Below are 18324 nucleotides of genomic sequence, written 5' to 3'. Positions count from 1 at the left end.
TTGCTCACTTTTTGCACCAGAAATCACAAGTTGACACACAAAAGATTCCAAGATACATCTCACTGAGCAATGGAATATGCCTGATCTCTAAATCTGTGCATTTTTATTAGTTCAGTTAATCATAGAATCATAGAATATCCTGAGTTGGAAGGGACCCTTAAGGATCATCAAGTCCAACTCTTGACACCACACAGGTAATGAATGAACTTTAAAGCAATATGTACTACACTCAGAAATAATAACATAACTGACAAACATGCTAACATTGAAGAACTGCGAGTACTCAGATTCTGTATGCAAAGGCCAACAAAAAGTGGTGTGCAGTTTTGCTATTAACAAAATACATGCTGAGTGCAAAACCCAGTAATAACATGCATCTGTTTGGACCATTGCAGTTAGGACTTTGTCTCGAGGAGGGCCTCGTGCCCCCTCCTGCTGCAGCTCACAGATGCTCTGCTTTTCCCTGACCTTGCTGCTGAGCAGGGAGCTGCACAGTCAGCTATGGTAGGAGCCTGCAGAGTGCAGCCACACAGCTCCTGGCTGCAACCTCTTTACACAGCTGTGAGCCTGATTAGAAAAATGGAGAGGTGGTAGAAGCCCTCCTACATCTTCATTATCTCATTAAGGTGTAACCACACTGGCCTGACCCTGACAGCCTCTGATCTTCACAAGAAGGAGCTGGGTCAGCTTTAGCAGTTAGCTCCCCATTGCTTATCTGCTGATCAGGAACATGCCCAAAACAACTGTTCCTTGTAAACAAGCATGCATGGACATATTCAAGTTCAAACTCCACACACTTAATCTACATTTTCCTATAGGTCACAACACATTCATAATTTCTCTGGGCATTTTCTATACTTCAACATCATATGCACAAGTTAGAAAAGAACACAATCAAATGAATAGCAAGTTACTTTGAATCAGTTTGTCACTGGTTAACACAAGCTTTTTCCCCAAATATATGTAGGCAGAATAAAAGATGACAGCATACCAAAAAGTGACAGTGTTCACAAAGAATCATACACCTTCGCAATGAAAGTGGGGGCATGTTTTTCTCCTCCCAACAATCAAGCTATTGTGGAAACCACCACCTTTCTCACAGCCTCCAGTTCTTTATGTTTGAAAAACAGCATAACAAGCCTTGTGGTGAAGGCTTCCTATCTGAAGATATCTTTGTAATAGCTTTTGTTATGTTTAATATGCAGCTGCTGTTTTATTATAAGCTTCCCTCAATTAAGTTATTTTTCTCTTTTTTTTTTTTTTTAAAGAAAGATGCATAAATTTAATAATAAGACCCTCTAAAACAATAAAATATCAACTTGTAGCATTGCAAAAACTGTGATATACCTCAACATGGAGTTTGTTTGCTGTTAAAGCCACATATGTAGCACTCCTTTAAAGTACGTACCCCAAGCAGAAAGGAATTACTAATTAGGAAGAAAGTGCCCTTTCCCATCTTGATAGCTCTTTTGCAATCACATTAACTCCCTCTGAAGGTCAGAATTTAAGACATTACTAATATTCAAACTTCATGTATATAAATTAATACTGCCATAAATGCTGAGTACACTCAGGAATGCTGAATTCCCTGGAGGCATTCCGTCTCCTTTCAGATCAGGCAAAGTAAGAGTTGCAAGCCCATTTGTTGATAAGAAAAACACAAGACTGTAAAGTGGGTCCCATACACTTATCAGGCAATAGGATACTTGGCTACACATCAAGTTATGCAAAATTAATAGTAGTGGCCATGAAAATTACCACTTTCAGCACGTAGCTGTTATTTAATTACATCTTCTCCTCTTTAAAAGGCTCAGCATTTTAATATCAGCTTTGTTGGAACTCTTCTGTGAAAATAAACACAGTCAACTTTAATGTTTTGGGAGAACACTAATGGTCATTATGGCATATATCCTGCATATTGTCTCACTTTGCTAACATTCTCTTTAAAATACTAAGAGATAAAGGTATTATAGAAATGCATTAGCTTTTCTGAGCATTTATCTAGTAACTAAACAACATAGAATTGTTCTTGTATTGTTATTTCTGAAAAGAGATCTAGTTTTATTTAGTATGTGAAGGGACGCCATGGAATTTCTATTTTGGCTCTACATTCAGGAGAGAAAGTTACATAGGATGTAGAAGGTAATTTTTATTACTGGGTATATTCCAAAGAAGTAGGATAAAATTACTGCACTGCTAACGTACAAGTCCAGAAGACAGAATATGTAAACAAGCACATGCACACCCAAAATTGCTCATCTAAGAAACAGACCAGAAATAGTTTGTCATTACAGATATTTACGTGTAGTTTGTCTATAATGTCTCTATATCTGTTCCTCCATAGCCACTCTTACTTACTCCTTATTTTCCACCAATGGCTGCTTTTACAGAAGTATAGTTTTCTTGTTATTAAAGCAATACAATAACAGCACGTAACCCACACTGGAAAGAAAATGACTGTGAAAAAGGCTCTCTAGCTAAAATCATAGCACAACTGTGATCCTCACACCACAGTTGATTATCTTTGTGAATCTGAAGTAGAAGACTGCAGGTTACACTAGACAAAACCGCTCCTTTGTTGCAACTGCCTTATGACCCCGATTTTATTCTCAGCTGCAGTACTGTATTTTCTCTGAAAATTATAGACTTGGTGCAATTATTTCTTAAATTGAATGCAAAAGGTAGAAGAAATTTCAAGGTGGGAGGAGATGATGCTACATTCACTACACTGTGAATGTGTTATTCCTATCTTCATTAACAGAAAGATAAACAAAAGCAAAAAGCACACTGCTTATCATCACTTATTCTATCATCTTAAGTCCACATAACAGAGCCATATTGGTATATCTGTGAGTCTCAATAGTTAATAAATATGCAAGCCATATGCTTTTTTTTTTTTTTTTTTTTTTTTTTTTAAAAAAAGGAGGTTTTTAATAGAGTGTGTTTTTTAATCTTTAAATTTAAGCATACAGCCTTGCCTCTTCCTTTGATTTTTGAGCAGTGTCCACCTGCAAGGGTATAATTACCTCCTACTTAAGTAGTTCTTCCAAATAGATCCATCAACAATCATAAAAAAGCTGCTGACTGCCACACACCTTGAAATTTCTCCCCAAATACCAATATCTGCAACATGAATTTACTTTCTAGGCGTCCCCCCCACCCTGGGCGCCAAGATGGCCGCCTCAGGCTCTCCCACAGCCGCACCTTGTGGAACACTCACCTCAGCTCCTCCAACAGCTCTGGAGGTCACCACCACAGGGGCAGGATCCCCAAGATGAAGCTTTTGACCATTTTGGTGATCTGACCAGCCAGCGTGGGGTGGCTGCTGCTCAGTGAGTGGCTGAGGAGGCCCCTGGCCTCTCACAGGGTGAGCCATCAGGGCTCAGAGCTGAAGAAGCCGCTTTCCTGTGAGGAGGTGTAACAGGGCAGTGCCAGCACCCAGAGCACGAGGCAGCATCCCCCAATCTCTGAGCAGACCCCATAAAAAATACCTGCCAGAGGTAGGGTGTTTGGGGACTGCTGATGCAGTCCCAGAGGAAGCAGGATGGCTTGAGCTGTATCCCTGAGCCACTGCTGACAGGAGGACACCTGCAACACCCACCCCAGTCGCTGCCCTTCCCTTCCCGCCCTTTCTGTCACCCACAGGCCCCCGGGGAGAGGCAAGACTCAGCCCACAGCTGTGGTGGGCTGCAGGTGCCTTCCCTTCAACTGGTGGAACAATCACCTCAGCAGCTACACCCCAGCTGTTGAGACTGCCCTTATGCCTACAGCCATTTGAATCTCAGCCCTGGTTCAACATGATTTTCCAGCTCCCATATGAATACAGGGTGAACGAGTGGTGACAGGGTGCCATGCATCACTGAGCACTAGGTCCCTACGTTTCCCTGCAGCACATGTAAAGAGCAAGTTGATACCATGGTATCAGGGAGCAGTAGGATCAAGCCTTCACCATCATTTAGCTGCTTCTGTATGTGGCTTTTGGTTATCGGCAGATGTACCAGCACCTGTGAAAACTCTCCAGCTCAGGGGAAGAGGAAGCAAGCTCGGTGAAGTTGTGCTCTTGTATTTGCCACAGGGCAAAAGGATTTAGCTGCTGTGCTCCCACATATATGCCACATAACACAGTCAGGTTTCACCATCTCTGCTTATACATTTCCATTCCACACAGCTGAGGGCAAAATATTTCCTTCACAGGGATGCAGGGAAGATTAATTTGCTAGTATTTTTTGCAACTTGCAAGCCTGAATGTGTATGGAATCAAATCCCCTCCCCTGCTCCCTGTTTAATGTTTTTCATTGACACGGTAATTGTGTTTTAGGAACAGGTTCTCTTTTGCAAGACATTTCACATTGTTGTGACTCCTTTGATTTCAACACATGGTTTTGGAGTCAGCGGTGTAGTGTATCGGAAAGGAATTATATGATTTGTTCTACTATATAGAGTGTCTTTACTAAAAAAAAAAAATACTAATAATAAAATTGTAGGCAGTCATATCAATTTCCTTCCATTTTCTCAGTTTCTATAAATTGAGAAAATGCATTTCTTCCTTTCTAATTATTGACATTTTTCCCTTACCAAGGTGGTCCTGGGTCTGGCAAAGGCAGCCAATGTGAACAGTTAGTGAAGAAGTACGGATTTACTCACCTGTCCACTGGTGACCTTCTCCAAAATGAGTTATCGTCATTATCAGAGAGAAGTAAATTGATCAAAGACATCATGGAATGTGGTGAACCTGTGCCAGGAGTAAGCTACAGTTTTATCTGTGGTCCTAATTGTTAAGAGCAATGGTAGTATATAGATTGTCTAAAAGGGTGGAAGTAAGAGGTTATTCCGATTTAAGGAAAATGAATCTGCAACTTGAGGGAGAAGTTTCCTCATCGCCCAATCTGTGGCACTTCTCTTCCCTTTCTGTGCCAGTAGTTGTTTACATTTCAGACTCCCATACACAATATAGATTACTCAAGAAATACAGTGAGACAGATGCTGTACTATACATTGCAGAATGTAGGAATAAGTACAGGAAACAGAAACTTTATGTCCATTTTATAGCTTTGCATTTCAAATTCAGAGCTGGTCCTCCTGGCAGCTGCTCTAATTTACAATACCTGCAGCGTTTCCCTGCAGAGCTGGCTAACATCCCAGTGTAGCTGGACTGCAGTTTAATGGAGACTATGAAGACAGTTTGTTGTTCTCAGCTGAACTTGACTTTCACATGGCAGGTCTGCAGCCTGACCTCTTGATGGGTCTTCAGCAAGTGCAGTTAGATCGTAGTATGTGCTTGCTAATGAAATTCACTGGGAAGTGCTGCTCACGGGAAAATAAAAGCTACCATGAGACTTGATTTTGATTGCTTTGCTCTTCAGTGTGTTTGATCAGAAGGGGTGTCTTATCTCATTACATGTAATATAATTATATCAATGACAGAACGAAATGCCATCAGATTAGAAAATGCAGCAGCACTGCCCCCAAAGTTTCACAGATATTAACATTAATTTTGAAACTATGAAATATTTCCAGCTATCCAGAGGGTACTTTAGAAACTCTTGGATGGGTTGCAACACTAGATTTGTGTAGCATGTGCAGGTACCAAAGAAAAACACCTGCATTTGCAGGACATGCTTTTAGCAAAACAGATCAGAGTGGTTCTCAAGGGCATAGAACTAATGTTGGTATAACAAATAAAGATACCAGACTTTCTTATTAATTAATCAAGTAACTTCCTTTCTTTCCAATGCAGGGTATTGTCCTTGAGCTACTGAAGGAAGCCATGGTTGCCAATTTAGGGGACACAAAAGGATTTCTGATTGATGGTTATCCCCGGGAGCTGAATGAAGCAAAAGAGTTTGAGAGCAAGGTGACCATGTAGTTGTAATTCTGTTACTTCTCCTATTAAGATAGGACTGTACTTCTAGTGCTGCTAGGGTGCCCATCTTCAGTGGATTGCAACAGGTTTTTTTTTGTAAAGAGCCAATCCATCAGCCCAAAAAATAGTTTTGCTGCTGATCACTGAGACTTTGGCACCCCATTAATATAGTTATTATAGCTTTTGCCCTTGCCTATGCAGACAGTAAAGCCTTATTTTAGCTAGATTTTTTTATAAAAACCGGGAGCAATTCTCATTTAGTGAAAATTACCATTTTAGAATGAGTTTTCTAATTCTATGGGATGGGTGCTACACTTCTCATGAAAATATCATCAAGCACTGCATGGTGGAGGTACATGAAGGTCTGTGTCACCACAACTAATACCTCCTACCATTAAGCCAGCTCTGCTAAAGCTTGCTGCCACTTTGAATCAGTAAACAGATTAAATTTTTGTCATGACTAACAGGTGATATAACCATAAAAAGAGTGTTTTGCAAGTGACTATGTGGCAGTTTTGAGAGTTATTGATTTCCTCAGTATGTGCTAAGACTTACTTAGAAATCTCCGCTGTCCATTTCTCAATCTGCAGAAAATACTCCGTATAAAACCCATGAGTGGATTTACTAGGGCTTGTAAGAAAGGAAATGTTGATTTAAGGGAAATAGTTAACTACATGTTCTATCAAATTACACTTCACAAATGTCCTATGCATGCTTGAAGGGTAATAAAGCTTTAATGAATTATCTATTTTCTCTCTGAAAACAGCTGCTTTATTTAGCTGATTAACACAAAAGCCTATCAAGACTTACAGACAGCATCAGAAACTAGAAAAAATAATGGGCAGTAGGAGTTGGTAGAGAAGCCATTCACAGAAATGTTGGCCTATTAGTTCCTTTACTAAATTGCCACAGACCATTAAAAAGACATTAGAGATTTCTCTTGTAAATAACTCTTGGAAATCAGTGTGTCTTGGACTGTGGCATTGCCAGGCAAACAGGTCTTAATCCAGTGCAAAAGCAGAGCCCCTTTCAGTTCCCATAGACACAATCGCAGCAAAAGATCTTGTAGTCCTGAACCTTCTTTGCCATTTGAAGTAAAATACAAGGACCCCAAGGGATAACTTTGGAATTGCTATGTCATACCTGTTTTGAATTGATGCTTCCACTCCAGCTTTTGCAGGGTGAATTTGGCTGCTCAGAAATTCTGTGAATTTTTTTTTAAATGACTCATTAGTGAGATAATGCTCTGCAATTCTTTCTAAAGGGTGGTCAGAAGTTCTTCCTATGCAGTAATGGAATGAAATGCGGTGGATATAAATTAATGGTGGCAAAGTGCATGTGAATAATACTACATATCTACACGGTGTACAAAAAACATAATTGTTAACAAAGAGCTGTTCTATTTAGAAGACTTTAGGAATAGTGCTTATATTTAAAAGATTGACAGCCCTAATTAGAATTAGGTATGTAGAAACAGTTTATTCTCCAGCACGTTTTGCCCAAATCCTTTCTGTGCTATAACTGAACTTTTTACTAGCTATAATTCTAGAGAAGCAGAAGTCCACAGAATAATTTCTCCCAATCTTAGTTCAATTAGACAAAAAGGGCATTTGTTGAAATCATTGATTAAGCCCGCATCTGTTTTTAACTTGATTTAAGTCTCTGCAATGTTAAAACTGCCTTTCAAATCCAACTGCTGCTAATGCTAATGACATTAATGTTCTCTCTCATCTGTATGGAAAAAATGGTTGGAAAAAAGCCTGTCATTGAACTGTCCAGGATAATCCCTTAGATTCAGCTGTCTCTTAGAATGTCATTAAAGTAGTAGAAAGGTCAACACAATGCAACAATCCCCAGTCAAAGCCACAAGGCCTAACATGAAATATTTACCTTTAGAATATTTCATTCTATAAAGAATGCAAACTAGGGTAGCAACATCAGTTTCCATGTATCAGTCATTTAGATTTCCTTTGCTGTAGCCATGGAAAACAAAACAAAACAAAACAAACAACAACAACAAAACATAAATATCTAATGGTCACTAGTGTGAAGAACAATTATCTTTTCTCAAGACTATCTCACTCTTTTCTATAAGATGTTCTGCAAATCCCTGCTGGAAGGAATGAGAAAAAGCCTGAGAGCATCATTGAAAGCTTCAATGTATAACTGCATGGAAAATCTATTACATTATTTATCTCAGATCCTGTAACGCTTTTATTTTACTTGCTAGAGTGGAGTTTATCACTTCAGATTCAGACCAACAGTTGTTGCTCAGATAATACTTTGTGTCAGATAGAGCTGTATCTGAGCAGGGCACATGACAGAGTGTATTGCAAGATTCATTCCAAAAGACTTGCATATTTATATCATCTTGGGGAAAGAATGATAGAGATTGTTTTTTAGAGCTTTTGGATCTCTCCTAAAATATTATCAGGAATATTTTGTTGTTTCTTGCAAATTATTTTTCACCCATAAAGTACCAAAGTATCTAATGTCAAATGCAGATAGAGACAATTACTTACTATTTTTCCCAAAACATGAGAATAAAAATAGATAAATCCTTGTTTATGTTGTTTATAGGAAAGGGCAGACCCTCCCTCAGGACTAGTTTGGCACTAGCCAAAAAGCACTAAGTGGTAGGCATCTCACAGAATTTGGAAATGATTCACCAATTTGCAAATGCAGTGTAATTTATCAAATCTTTCATTTATGCCAAGGGTAGTAATGATGCAGAGTTACACTGCAAATATTGACATAATGTGTAACACAAAATAATTCACTGGACATATTCCTGTAAGTCCAATGACAAGCATTTGATGGTATTCCTGAGCCTGTGTGTTGCCACTCATTTCCAGTTCAAGTGGGCACACTTGAATTTGGACATTTTCTTGGGTTTACTCTTGAAGCTCTAAGCTATAGTTTACTACTCCCTAAATTTTATATTATACTTTTCACAGACTGAAAAAAAATAAAGGATAGAATAACTGTGCCAAGCATACCATGAGTCCAGTGCTTTTTGCATCAAGCTTTTATCAAACAATTGCAAATGATGAATATATTGATGAGCTTCAGTTGAAGCAGCCAGAATTTTTCAGATCTTATCTCATATTCTCTGTATTTGTAGAGTTCAATCAAGTCTTGACCCTAAAGACTAGGATTTCTAAATTCTGCTACAAAAAGAGGTGTTTATTAGTAAGCATAATTTCTGCCTAAACAAATAAGTAATTTACTAATATTTTTCTTGATGATTATTTCAGTAGCATTTCTTTTTAAAGTTATCAGAACAAAATAGGCTTTGCCAGGCCACTGGTTTGCATACTTATTGTCTTTTTTTTTTTTTTTTCTAGATTGGAGAACCAAAACTTGTGTTTTGTCTGGACTGCTCTGCAGAAACCATGAGCAGTCGCCTTTTGATGAGAAGTCAGAGCAGTCAGCACTTTGACAGTGCTGAAACCATCAAGGAAGGAATCGAAAGCTATTACCAAGCAGCAAAACCTGTGATTGCATACTATGAAAAAAAGGCACAGTTATGCAAGGTAAATTGATTGACCTTTTGAATTAAGTGATTGCTTTTTACTTCCATTATATAAGCAATATTCAGAAAATACTGACACAACACCATTTATGTACTATATTAGTTGCTGCACTTCAGAGTTCTCATCTTTCACTTACCTGGTTTGTTTGAAAATTCTCAAATTTCTGAATTCCATGGTATAAGTTGAAAGAATCAAAACACAAATTTATCCTGATTCTGACAACAAATCCTGAATCACTACCTCATCTGTATAGATTCTCTTGCTCAATGTTAATGCTGAAAAGCTTTTGTTTAGGTATAAAGGCTTTCACAATTAGGATGAAAGATTATATTAATCCAAAGCCCCTTAGTTACCTTTACACAGCTGACAGTGTATATCCTGAAATAAAACAGACCTGCACACAAGAAAGATCCTTCAGCTGGTATAAATGACATATTTATATTAATTTCAGTTAATTACTTCAGTTTACACCTGCTGAGGATGTGAAATTTAAAGCATTTTTTATATTCTCTGATCAATACTTTGCAGAGAAACAAGACAAATTCCATCAGTGCAATTAACTGATGGATATGCTGGCAAATCTCTAATCTCATTTACATAGGATGTTTATATTCCTTTTTATACATTTTCTTCTTGATCATGGCAAACTGTGCCTGATCATCAGCTACAGAAAGTGCTGGTCTTGCTGATCCTTCTCGTCCTAAAAGTGAAAGAATCCAGTAATACTTTCTGGAATTATTCTGGGAGCTTCTTTCTAGAGGCTGTAGCAAGTACGCAAGTCACGTGTGCTTTTAAGGTTGAAAAATGTGTTCTGTTTTTCTTGAAAACTCCATATTGAAATGCTCACTTAATGCCCTTTTTACTAAACTGGTAAAATACATGTCTGCTGTCAAAGACGTGAATCCATTATGGATTTAATTAGAGAGACAGCCCCTATCACAACCCCCTGCCACCAAACACTTATGATGTAGACAAGTACTTGTTCAGCTATTTATCAGCATTTGGAGAACACTGCCAAAATATTTGGCAAAGGTGGACTTTTAAAATTAAGCCTCCCAGATTATCCTTGGTACCACTGGACAGTCTCAGGTAGAAGCCTCCAACCCTGGTACCTGTACAGCAAGGAGCAGAAGTAAATGTAGTTTAGATCGTTTATGGGAGAGGGAAGTGATTTTATTTATTTATTTATTTTTAACCAAGTGTTGTTGAACAATTGTGGGAATCTATTTTAATGTTTACTTTCCACCTATAGTCAAATTGTAAAAGTAGATCTAAAATCTAAGATTCACACAGTGCAGTTGGCTTCAATAGCTATTTTGATCCAAATACTCCTCACCAGTTCTGCAGTAAGTACTGCTAGAATAAATAGCAAAAAATAAATAAACGAACAATCAAACATTCAATTTTGGAAATGCACTAAATACTTTGAAAGAAGTGTTTTTTGTTTGTTTGTTTGTTTGTTTCCTGGAAGAAATGATTGTATAGGAAATTTTTCTAGGTGATACTCTTGGATAAGTGATCCCAAAGAGTTTAGTCATACAGTCTGACTTGGTCAATCATACAACAAACATAGTGAATCATGGCATACTTCCACTACCCAGCCCTCCTTTGATCAGAAGGCTGGACAAGATGACCCACTGAGGTTCTTTCCAGCCTGTATTATCATTTGTAAATGCACATCTTTCAAACCTGTACATTATTTGGGTCAACAATTTGAAGAATAAAGACCAAAAAAATCAAATTAAGACTTGGTCAACAGCTGTTTCCACATAATACAAAATGTGTTGATTGTGATACACAGTATTTGCTTGAAGTTAAACTATGTGGAAAATTACGAAAAAACAGACATTTATGTTTACAGTTTTTAAACAATTTTAGCAGTGAATATGTTTAAGCTGCATGTGTTGAAGAAAGCTGAGAGTAATAGAAAAGTTTGCAGTTCCCAGGTTCCCTGGACATGGGGTTAGTTTCTCATTTATAGCAACATATTTTAGAGGCTGCATAAGCATTGACATTAGCAGCCACTCTGATGTTCTCTGAATGAAGAAAGAAAATTTGGGTCAAAAGCAAAAAGAATATCAGTAACACATCTAAATGTCCCTCTCCCTCCCTCCCCCCTACCCCCCGCTTTATTTATTTTTTTAATTATTTTAGGCTAGGCTAAAATAGTTCTTGGTTTTTGTTATTTATAATATCACACACATGCACTGAAGACTGAGACTTCACCTACTGGCAGTCTAACGTTTGTTTGTTTGTTTGTTTGTTTTATTTACTGATTTTATTTATAACAGCAAATGTTTTCATCTTGAGGAATCTGTTCATTCCTAAGTGTTTTTTTATTACTCTCCACCACCGACCAGCACAGGCTGAAGATGTTAGATGTTAGCATCCTATTTAGATGCCTCTGCCTCTATAATTCTGCTCACTGAAGGAACTGTGTTATATGACAGGCAAAGTTACCAAAGTGAATTTACAGGTGTTGCTTTGAAGACCTCTCAAAAGAAAAGATTTCATCTACATTCACAGAGTCTTTAAACTAATCCATGTGACTCCAGACAAGATGCTTTTGTACTTCTCTCAGGCAAAGCTGATGGGGTCTAACAGCTTTAGGGAAGGTGCTGTTTACAGATCCAGGTCTAGCTGTGATCCCAGAATAAGCGACAGCCAAAGCATCTGAAGAGAATCTATTTAAGACAAGGAGAGAATAAGGGTTCAAACATATCTTTAGTTGCCTTCTTCTGGAAAGTTATATCCTACCCAGGACTGATTTTTCAACAGAAGCAGCTCTTCAGGGGAGCACCCATGTGAGCTTTATGTCCCGTGAGATTCCAGCCAGGCCCTTTCTTAGGAGTTGATGGAGGAGTTTCAAAGGAGTTGATGTTGAGATTTTAAGAGTCTAAATCCCACCTAACTGCCATGAAAATTAGCATCAGACTTTTTTTGTCAGCTTTTTGCAACGTGTGACTTCTAGATGAAGTGATGTTTAATTGTGTAAGTGATCATGTTTTACAGATCTTAATTATAGCACCCAGTCCCTGCTTTGCCACAGAGGAGAAAGTCAGAATTGTTCAACAGACTTATTTAACAACAAAATCAGTCTGGAAGGTTGATATTATTTGATTTCTCCATTTTAAGTGTATTTAGGGCTAAGCAGTTTTCCATGGACTGGGAACAGTACATGGCAATGATGGTACATGTTTAACTTGTCCTATCCAGCCCAGAAGTTTTCAGTCTGGAAACAGGCAAGAGATTAAATATGCAAATGTAAAATTCAGACCTGGGCGTAAGGCCAGCAGAGGGGTTGGTGTGGGAATTAAAAGTCAGATGAGCACTCAATGGAGGAGGAACTGCTCTGTTGTGCCGCATCAAGGTGTACTTGAGACCACAATGCCAAATTGGCTTGCTCATTCTCTTTTCTGGAACAGGGATTACAGCACGGATGGCAGGAGCCTAATAAACCCAACAGAGACAGAAAAATTCAGGTCTGACTTCTGCAGTTATTGGGAATTCTTCTCTTTGCTTTATTTACACAGAAAAGATGAAGGTATATGGTTGTAACAGCATTCCCATTTTAATCAATGAGAATTTTATGACATTCTCTAAACCCAGAGTTATTGTGCATTGATGCATTAATAATTAACCAATATCATATGTGGGAATGGAGTTTTTCTTTGTTCTGCTGATCTCTGAACAAGAACAGTGACCCAACAGAGCTGCCAGAAGATCAGGACTCTGTCTGAAATTTCCTTTTGTACCAAGATTACCTGTCAGTGTTGCTGCACAGCAGTGGAAGTGCGAGACATGCACAAAGGGTGGAACCTTTGGATGCAGATGAAATGTCTGTGAACCTGACAGGAATAAATAATGGTGATCCTTCCAGCTGCTTAGCTGAGATGAAGGACTGTGATGTAACTCACAGGTATGTATTTAAGAGGGAAGAGGAACTGACAAAATGAAGGGCAAAGAATAACAGTGTCCTTTGTTCACTTTTCTGCTAAGGCATTAAGTTTCCAAATTGCATTCTGGATGGCAAAGTAGCTGTAGCAGCGAGCTAGAAAATTTCCAATTTATTTAAAAAATAATCATGTTTTGGGGATATGGTTTAATGTTCCATAGTTGCTTTTATGGTCAGTTACAGAACATCCACCTGCTGCTAATGACAGCAAGGAGGTGCTTTTTAAGAAAGAATTCACTGGAAATCTGAGGGCTGAAAGCGCTTCTCAAACAAATAAAACAGTTGCAAATTGACTAATTCTGTGGGATGCAGATGCTCAGGTAAATGAAATATACTATGCTAGCTGTAGTAAGCAGGTAGATATTGTTGTTCTTAAATTTATTTCTTGGTGAATTCTGAGGCACCTGGACAGAACAGTGTATTTGTAAATTTGGTCAGCACCTACTTGTTTTTTAACTTGCCTAAATGTAAATATCTTTGAATACGTGGCCCTCTGTCAATTGAGAAGAAAGGGAGGAAAAGAAAAAAAAAAAGAAAGGGAAAAAAAAAGAGATTGTTTTTAATGTCTGACTCATACTTTAAAGCTTTTTCCAAGTGACAGTATGTAGGAGGGTAATAAGTAATAGAGCAGTGCCTTAGTAGTCAAGCAAGACAAGGCTGATCCTACCTAGTTAACATCAAAACAGTAGGTGTCTCAAATACAACGTCCCTAGTCAAACAGCCATCTGAGGAAAAGGAACATGACTATAACAAACAAAGAAGGCATCCCAGATCAGATTTCTGTAAACTTTCATTATTGCAGATCACACCGTATTTATTGAAGCTTAACCTAAAAACTTCAACTATAATGCATTCCTTATTCTTTTTCTTTTTTTTTCTTTTTCTTTTTCTTTTTCTTTTTCTTTTACTTTTTTTTTTCCTTTTTCTTTTTCTTTTTTTTCTTTTTCTTTTTCTTTTTCTTTTTCTTTTTCTTTTTCTTTTTCTTTTTCTTTTTCTTTTTCTTTTTCTTTTTCTTTTTCTTTTTCTTTTTCTTTTTCTTTTTCTTTTTCTTTTTCTTTTTCTTCTTTTTCACAGTATTGTAATACTGTTTTTTTTTTTTTCTAAAATTAGTTAAAGTCATATACTGTTTAAGCAGAAACTATTAGATTCTTAGCACACACATTTCACATAACCGTTATGAAACAAACATAACTGTAAGAACTGTAAGCAGATGGCCACACTGAATCAGCCACCATCTACCATCTCATGATCTTCCACTTCTGAGCCTTCTCATGCTGCTATCCCCTACTAGAAGTTTCTCTGGGGAGGGACAGATGTGTAATTTTCCCTTCAGAGAAAGGATGATCAATGCTAATAGTGATAGTAAGTATGTAATTTATTTCCATCTTTTGAAAGGTTATCGGAGAATCGTTAACCCTGGCAGATAAGTACTTGGGGAACAAAAGAACAAGTATTTCTTTGTCACTCCCCCTGGTGGTTTGTGACCCATTAGATGAGACACCAGTGTGAAAAGATGCATCAGAAACATTAGCAGATGGTTATAGATAACACACAGTGCTATTCACACCAAATGTGAATCAGGGCAGCATATTTCTCCTGGATTTCCAGACAGCTCGATCTGTTGGTTCTGATTGTACTGTAGTACCAGGCTCAAAGAGTTTTGAACACTCCTATTTAATGACAAAAACGTGTTAGTGACAACACAGCTGACCTTGACTGACCTGCAATAAGAAGCTTCTAACCAGTGAGTTTATTCCAGTCTCAGACTTTCTGAAAACCAGTCTTCAGCCATCCAGGCTGTTTTTTCTTGGTGGCAGTAGATATATAGGGTTCTAGCTCCCCAAACCTACAAGTGGAGATCTGATGACAGAAGATTTAACTAGCTGATTTTAATGCCAAAATGAGCAACATTGCACTATAATCATTATTTCCATCATCTTTCAAATAAGTTCATTAAATTGTTCTGTGTTAGAAGTTGCCTAAAGTCATAGTGGCATTTCAGACCTAAAAGTACTGTATAAAACCATAGCTAGATCTTGCTTTTAACATCAGAAAATAGCCTTGAATAACCTTGAAAACAGTCCTAGTTCATGAGATTTCTTCTAATCAAAAAATACAGTTTTCTCTCCTGGAACTGCAGAGAATGCCACTGAATTACTGCTGTACTAGCTGTGAATTATTGTCACATTAAGTTAGTTTTGTGCCATGACATTAAGTTAGTTTTATGAATTGGACCTTTGTTATTTTGGAGGCCAGCATGGGGCTGTCATTAGTCAAGCTCATCCATATTTTACTGTGACTGTTAGGAAGGCAGCGTTCCAGCCAGTCATAAAGGGCAACAATTTCTGTGCTCACAAACCTAATTCTTCATCACAGCAGCCTGGACCTGGACCTGAGAATCAATCCCAGTTCTAGAAAAGGTCAGGAGACACCTATGGCAAGACAGCTACACTGATTAGGTTCGATTGGTTAACCACTTCAGATGCATTTATGCAATAAAGAGATAATAAAAATATGTATTGAGCCAAAAGGATGCATATTTATCAAATACACTTACATTTTTTATATATACATTAGTAGAAGACGTTAGCATTTAGATGTTGTATATACATAAATGTCTCACAAATGTGTATTTTTTTGCATTTTTCTTCACTATCAGAGCTGTTTAGGACTAAAAGTCACCAAACATTCACCAAAGGCTGGCATTCACTCTGAGCTCCAACACAGATAACACTTCTTGCAGGAGCTGCAGAGGACACATTCACGTTCTGTACTGCCTCAAGCTCAGAGCTGTCTGTACGAGGCAGAATTCACATGGTGCTATTTTAGCTCCCTGCAAGCACAGTCACACTGGGTCAGCTTTCTGGGAGAAATCAGAGGAAGAGGAGGGCAGGCATTTCAACGAACAAGGAGACAACACCTTACTGTGTGCTTGTCTAATTTAGTAGTTCTCAAGGCATAAGCCCATGTGTTTATTGCAACTGTATGGAAGTGTTTTTTGCTGTGCTACACAGGCATGAGCAAGCCACCCATTTCAGAAGTAGAAGGTCTGCTAAGACTGATCTGGGTTAGACTGGTCACCAGCCCGGGAACGGGCTGTTGGCCATCGGGTTTGCACTGTCTCCAGAGGTGTAGTCTCACGTGGCTGTCATGTGAATCAGAAGTTTCTGGGTGAGCTGTCAATTTAGCACAGCCTAAATCTTCAGGCATTGAATCCAGTGTTTCCATCCTTAGGCAGGTTTTGCTATCACAGCTGCTCCAATGAACTCTACTGGACCGGAATACTTTGTGCTAACTCACAGTGTTCACAGTGAGATCTAACTTCTCAAGTAGGCGAAGGACGGTGTGAAGCTTGGCACAACCGATTCTCAGCTGTGCATTTATCAGATCAAACGTCAGCTCTGGAGCTCGCAGCGTGCTCCCTGGCCAGACTGCGTGGCCCTGTCAGCACCAGGAGATCCTCCAGGCTGAAGAAATGCTGAGAGCTTTGAAGTAGCTGCAGCCTTCACCTGGCATGAAGTTTTTTCCCTGGGGGATAGCTGTATGGAGCAGGTGTCTTGGCAGTTGAGACGGACAAACCAAGCTGCTTTATAGTAGGCAAGATGGGAGCTGCTAGTTTTATTCTAATTTAGGAATCTAGGCTTTTGGTCCTGAATGGTTCTGTCTTCCCCCTTTCTCTTGGCACACGTAGGTATCCATCCTCTAAGCCCTTTGCTTCTATGCCATAGAGGGATTGTGAATGGCATGCAGCCCTTGTTTGTGACCTGACCTTTCTAAGGCACCACCTGCTCCATCAAAAACCTTCCTAACAAAGCTGCAATGGCAGCAACAGAACCGTGCTTCTGAAAGATCGCCAGAATGGGCTTGGGTGGCTCAGACTGTAAGACCCCCTTGCTGTGAGTCCAAGGGGACCAGACCCTGTCAGGCTTATTAAAGGTTGGCCAGACTGGTGCTGCGTTGTTTCCAGAGCTGGAACTGCTGAGTTTGGGGCTAGCCCGCCTGGATGTGCCAGCATGTCTGACGGGTTGTGACAAGGGACCAAACTTCGCAGCATCTGTGCCTGCCACCAAGAGTGAAACGAAGCTCTGGAGCACAAATGTGATCCCTCACTGGCTCTCTGCAAGGAGCAGCTGCTGACTTTCACACAAGACTTAGCACTGAGGGACTTAAATGTGCGTTGAGTGCAGTCAGGCTCTACAGGAGCTGGCTGCAAGCAACAGTGCGTCTGAGGGGATTTCATTGCCTATTTCAAAAATATATTTGGGGAGGGGCATGGGACTGAAATTCCTTTCCTTCTGCAGAACAAATTGGTGGCAGAAAAGCGCAATTGTCAGGAACGTCCCCTTCAAACACTACAATTGTCTGGCATCCTATCTTGGAGTTGAAAATGCAGTGTGTAGTTCAGAAACACAGGCTTTAGGAAAGTTGTCATGGGTCTGACTAGAACGTGTACAAATTTGATGTCATGCATGCGTGAAAGAGAAAGCATTAAGAAAGAAGCAGAGAAGAAGCTTGCTTTTGAGTAGAGAATCTGAAGACCAGGGCATTTGAGAGGAACTGAATCACTGGCAAGTGCAGTCTGCAGGTGTACACAGCCAGCATGAAAGCTTCTGCAACTACTGTGAAGACAACAGAAAGCTCTCCTTCCTGAAGTAATTACCTGCATGGGTTGGACATGCAACTCATTGTTGAAAGAAACTTGTCAGTAAATTACATTTTCTAGGTAACAGAAACATTACTGGCTGCAAATGTTGTTGCCCATCACTACAAGGCAGCAATCTCTTTCTCTGAATAGTTTGGTTTTGTTCTTTTTGAAGTTAATTCACAAAAAAAAGGAAAAAAAAAAAAAAACTTGAACAGCCTGGACAACCTCTGGCCAAAACAGAAACTTTGTGTAATTAAAGAAACAAAAAACCTTCCCTGAAAGCGAGTGGTCATACAACAAAAGCAGTGCTGCTGTAAAACACGCC

The 18324-nt window shown here is 39.0% G+C and overlaps 1 protein-coding gene and 1 long non-coding RNA gene across 2 annotated transcripts in view; one reads left to right on the top strand and one right to left on the bottom strand.

Moving 5' to 3' along the window:
• Positions 1 to 3490, bottom strand: part of LOC311441024 — a 76953-nt gene extending 73463 nt beyond the window's left edge. Inside the window, exon 1 of the long non-coding RNA XR_014695744.1 lies at positions 3221 to 3490. This is a non-coding gene — a long non-coding RNA (uncharacterized lncRNA). The remainder of the gene's footprint in view (positions 1 to 3220) is intronic.
• The window catches only part of AK5 (adenylate kinase 5), a 93882-nt gene that overhangs the window by 73730 nt on the left and 1828 nt on the right, over positions 1 to 18324 (top strand). Inside the window, exons 11-13 of the mRNA XM_084528663.1 lie at positions 4580 to 4743; positions 5738 to 5854; positions 9211 to 9399. Of these exons, the coding sequence (XP_084384789.1) occupies positions 4580 to 4743; positions 5738 to 5854; positions 9211 to 9399 (470 nt within the window). The remainder of the gene's footprint in view (positions 1 to 4579; positions 4744 to 5737; positions 5855 to 9210; positions 9400 to 18324) is intronic.

This window comes from Aythya ferina (assembly GCF_964211825.1).
Source record: "Aythya ferina genome assembly, chromosome: 8".
Lineage (NCBI taxonomy): Eukaryota > Metazoa > Chordata > Aves > Anseriformes > Anatidae > Aythya > Aythya ferina.
This window is presented reverse-complemented; position numbering and strand designations above follow the sequence as displayed.